The 5,226-nt window shown below is 41.1% G+C and overlaps 2 protein-coding genes across 2 annotated transcripts in view; both read left to right on the forward strand.

The window, feature by feature from the left end:
* Window positions 1–5,226, forward strand: part of LOC109930964 (dynein axonemal heavy chain 8-like) — a 2,199,840-nt gene that overhangs the window by 829,536 nt on the left and 1,365,078 nt on the right. The gene's annotated exons all lie outside the window — the stretch shown is intronic.
* The window catches only part of LOC109918465 (dynein axonemal heavy chain 8-like), an 876,900-nt gene that overhangs the window by 607,854 nt on the left and 263,820 nt on the right, over window positions 1–5,226 (forward strand). Inside the window, exon 42 of the mRNA XM_048596621.1 lies at window positions 4,745–4,986. Coding sequence (XP_048452578.1) covers window positions 4,745–4,986 — 242 coding nt within the window. The remainder of the gene's footprint in view (window positions 1–4,744; window positions 4,987–5,226) is intronic.

Raw genomic sequence — 5,226 nt, forward strand, 5'->3', positions numbered from 1 at the left:
TCTCACACCTAACATGCATTGTCTGACCTAAAATGTCACCTCTTCTTTACACTGATAAAACCTTTAGTTCTCTCAGGGCAGTGACTTGAAAGGAATTTGGGGATTTACATATACATATTAATCAATTAAAACCTTCCAACTGATTAAAAAATTAACAGCATCTTAGGTTTATTTAGTACATCCTCATCAATGGTGTGATCCTTTAATCTTTTACTTATAAACTCTGTGTCTGATACTACATCTCTCACTAACAACTGAAGAAGGTGAGGCTCCGAAAGCTTGTGTTTTCAAATAAATCTGTTGGACTATAACCTGGTGTCGTGTGATTTCTGACCTGTACAGAGCAAGGCATAGAAGTTCCAACTGCACAGGAGGTGCGCAAAGCAAGATCAATGTTAGTTCAAGTTACAGAGTCCATTCATCTGCCTAATAATGGCACAGAAGAAGCTGTTCTTGAACGTGCTGGTGTGTGTGTATTCAAGCTTCTGCATCTTCTGCCTAATGGAAGAGGTTGCAGGAGAGCTTTACCGGAATGGGAGGGGTCTTTGATGATGTTGGCAGCCTTTCCATGGCAACGAGAAGTGTACATGGAGTCCATGGATGGGAGGTTGGCTTCCATGCTGGTCTGGGTTGTGCTCACAACATTCTGTAGTTTCTTACGTTCTGGGCAGAGCAGTTGCCATACAAGGCTGTAATGCACCCGGACAGTATGCTTTCTATGGTCCATCTGTAAGCGTTGGTGAGGGTCTTTATGGATATGCCAAATTTCCCAAGTCCCCTGAGGAAGAAGAGACGTTGTTGTGCCTTCTTGACTGTCGCATCTACATGGGATATCTAGGATAGTTTTTTTTGGTTATCATCGCTTCCAAAATCTTAATGCTCTTGACCCGCTCCACCTCAGCTCTGTTGATGTAGATGGAGGTGTATCCTCCTCCTTTCTTCCTGAAGTCAATGATCAGTCCTTTTGTTTTGCCAACGTTGAGAGAGGGAGGAGAGATGACTCTCCTCAAGCTATATTTTTCTATTCTTCCTTATTTTAAAACTATTCAAAATGGTGCTAGATTGTGGTGACAGTGGAAAAGCTTTTCATTGTATTTTACTGCTTTTTCCTCTGTAAAACACATGTGACAATAAAATCATTCATTCATTCATGATGATGTATGAGCAGGTTATTCATTTTGTTTCCCTCGGAGGTCCCTTGTTTCCTGGTCAACCGTCTTTTTAAAGACTGCTTGTGGCAAATGCCACCACATGTGCATGGGCAGAATCAGATTATTGAATTCATATTCACAATTCGGAAATGTCTGAGCTCAAGGAACTCAAAATCCTGACAATTGTAAAGTTAACTGTTTCACTGGGGCTCACGCTGACTCAGTTGACTGACTGATTCAAGTTCCACCCCTCACGCTAAATGAATTTGCTAGTGCTTTTGTCATACAACTTCTGAGTTCATTTCTATTGACTTCCAGCAGAAGTAGTCGCCACTCACCTCTCACCAACATTATACTGTCGAAGGCAGTTTAGGGCTGACAGGAAGAAAGAAGCTTACAATGTCAGGAATAATCACAAAATTGTTATAGTGTGGAAGAAGACCATTTGTCACATCATGCCTGCACCAGTTTTATTACCTAATGCCAATCACCTCTCTTTTTCTACACACTATTGCTATCCATGTAATTATCCAATGCCTGCTTGAATGTCTGAGTTAAGCATGCTTCCAGACATTACCAGGCTGTGCATTCAAACCATAACAACTTGCTGTGAGAAAAGTTTTTTTCTCTCACATCACTTTTGCTTTGTTTGTCATCACTTTAAATCTATGCCATTTCATTGTTTTATGAGTGCGAACAGTTTCTCCCATTCTACTAGATCCAGCCCATTCATCTTTTGAAAACCTCTCTCAAATCTTATCTCAGTTTTCTTCTATCCAAGGATAACAGTCCCAACTTCTTCAATCTATCTTCGCAACTGAATTTCTCATTCCTGGAGGTACTCTTGTAGAATTTGGCAATACAGTTAAAGGAAGGAAGTATTCAAGAAATGTCACATAGGTTGTTCACACGCATGTATGAAACTGCCCAACAGTAAATTGCTGTAGCATTGGAAACACAAACTCCACTTCCTGTATAATCTACTTCTGCAAACTTAAAGTCACACTTTATTTGAAAGCATTTTATTATCCAATAGCTAAAATAAAACAATTTTACTAAAATAACAATGAAGTAATCTGAGAAGAGTGCCCCATAATTAGCAATGCAGTGAATCAGTTTGGGAGGAGTGTCCAGCAGTGAATATCACAGTGAGGCAGTCTGGGAAGAGTGTTCCACAGTCAGACTTGCAGTGAAGCATTTTGGGAAGATTATCCTGCAGTGAACATTGCAGCAAAACATCCTGGGAAGAATGTCCCGTAGCAGGATTGCAGTGAAGCAGTATGGTAGGAGTGTCAAAAACTGATGCCAGACACGAGGAAGCAACTGATTGGATGAGTAAGGTCAGGTGAGTATTTATCCTTCTTCTATCACTTACAGCTCATAACGTTTCAATCTTGGGTTAATAATTTGTCAGGGTAACAGTGCAGAAGTCGAGTGAACAAGGACCCTAGCATAATTAATTTATTTGATTTTAAGGGCAATATAAGTGTTTATTTTAAACAGGTATGTCATGGAGGGAGAGCTCAAGGATATGGTATGCTCCTCCTGGTGATAAGCCAGGCGCAGTAACCAGGATTAGAACTTGTCCAGGAAGTGTCTCCAACTGTAACTCCTGGAAGCCCAAGCCAGAGTAGCAACTGAGGAAACAATGGAATATTAATAACGTGGCCAGAGAAATAATGTATGCATTAGTGGTCATCTTTTAAGGTTCTATAGGCTCTGGAACAGTTCTCTTGGATTGGAAAGTAGCTAATGTGACCTTACTGTTAAGAAAGAGAAGGTAGAGGGAAAACAGGGAATTATAGACCAGTTATCCTGACATTGGTAGGAGGGAAAGTGCAGAGCGTTCAGAAAACAGTGACAGGATTGGACAGAGTCAGCATGGATTTACAAAAGGGAAATCATGATTGACAAATCTGTTGGCATTTTTCGAGGATATAATGAGTAGGTTGATAAAGGGGGAGTCAGTGGATATAGTTAACTTGGCCTTTAGAAGGCTTTTGATAAGGTCCCACATATGAAATATAAAATTTAAGTACATGAGATTGGGGATAATGTAGTGACATGGATAGAGAACTGGTTGGCAAATAGATACAGCAGGTATTAAAGAAGACGAACAGTATGTTGGCTTCATAGCGAGAGGATTTGAGTACAGGAGCGGGACGAACTTGCTGCAATTGTTCAAGTGACACCTGGAGTATTGTGTGCAGATCTGGTCTCCTTCTCTGAAGGACTGATTCCTGGGATGGCAGGACAGGTGCATAAGGAGAGACTGTATTAGTTAGGATTATATTCGCTGGAGTTTAGAAGAATGACGGGTGGTATCAGATAAGCTATAAAATTCGAACAGGACAAGATAGGGTAGATGCAGGAAGGTTGTTCCCAATGATGGGGAAGCCATAACCAGGGGTTACAGTGTAAAGGGTAAGGACTGAGATACTGAGAAATTTCTTCATCCAGGGTGGTAAGCCTGTGAAATTCATTACCACAGAAATCAGCCAGGGCTAAAACATTGCATGATTTCAAGAAAGAGTTGAAAATAGCACTTAGGACTAAAGGGATCAAAGGATATGGGGGAGAAGCTGGAGTAGGCTATGGAGTTAGATCATCAACCATAATCATAATGAATATGGAGCAGGCTCAAAGGGCTGAATGACCTACTCCTGCTCCTATTTTCTATGTTTCTATGTTCCAATTTTGTTGGCTATATTCCATTGCCCTAGGACTGATTTGCCAGGTTATTTCAGAGAGTGTTTTAAAGGCAGCCACAGCCTTGAGGTCTCCCTCCATGACTTACCTGTTTAAACACCTATATTGCCCTTAAAATCAAAATTACGCTAGGACCCTTTTTCACTGGACTTCTGCACTATTACCCTTACTCTTACTTTACAGCTTGGAGGTCTTTTCCAACTGCCCAAAAACAATTTACTGGAAGACATAGTAACTTCAGTCCCTGTTGCTGGGCAACCTCCCCCAAAAGGACCGTTCCAATACCCAACTTTTTTCCAGCAGTGAAAAGCCAAAAAGCAACATCTTGGATTTCTTTGAAAGCTTTTCTCCCAAATTCACAATCCCCACTTTTTTTTAACCTTTTGACTTATAAAATCACATGGCAAATCCTTTACAACCCTGATAGATTGTAGGAACTGCCGATGCTGGAGAATCTGAAATAATAAGGTGTAGAGCTGGATGAACTCACCAGGCCGAGCAGCATCAGAGGAGCAGGAAAGCTGACACTTCTGAAGAAGGGTCCAGACCAGAAACGTCAGCTTTCCTGCTCCTCTGATGCTGCCTGGCCTGCTGTGTTCATCCAGCTCCACATTTAGTTATCCCTTTACAACCCTGGACAAATCTTCCTTTTCAACACTGCTTAAAATCCATAAATATATAATGTCCCCAACCTTAGTAAACTTGGGGTAATTATTCCCAGCCTATTTTGTTTTTACTAACAAAATTAGTATGCTTAATTAGGAATGAAATTGTAATCATATAAAGTTATTGTAATCAAATCTAACTGTGGGATTCAGTTCGAAATGAATAATATGAAACCTAGTTATTCATTGTTATTTTTTGTTGTACACTTTGGTTTCTAGGTGATAACATCTGGATAATTCTAGATGGTCCAGTGGATGCTATTTGGATAGAAAATCTAAATTCTGTCCTGGATGATAACAAGACATTAACTTTAGCTAATGGTGACCGTATTCCTATGGCTCCTTCTTGCAAACTATTGTTTGAGGTACACAACATTGAGAATGCATCTCCAGCCACAGTGTCCAGAATGGGAATGGTGTACATTAGCTCTTCTGCTCTCAGCTGGAAACCAATTTTGAAGGTAACAGCCTCAGCATCAAAATCCTCCCTCATAATGAGCTCCTCTCTGTCCCACTGTGAGCTCTTCTCATTGTCGCACTGTAAGCCCCTCTCCCTGTCCCACTGTAAGGTCACTATCTCACTGTGAGCCCCATTCCCTGTCCCACCGTGAGCCCCACTCCCTATCCCACTGTGAGCTCTTCTCATTGTCGCACTGTGAGCTCCTCTCCCTGTCCCACCGTGAGCTCACTATCTCAGTGTG

Source organism: Rhincodon typus, chromosome 5, assembly GCF_021869965.1.
Source record: "Rhincodon typus isolate 14 chromosome 5, sRhiTyp1.1, whole genome shotgun sequence".
NCBI classification, from domain to species: domain Eukaryota; kingdom Metazoa; phylum Chordata; class Chondrichthyes; order Orectolobiformes; family Rhincodontidae; genus Rhincodon; species Rhincodon typus.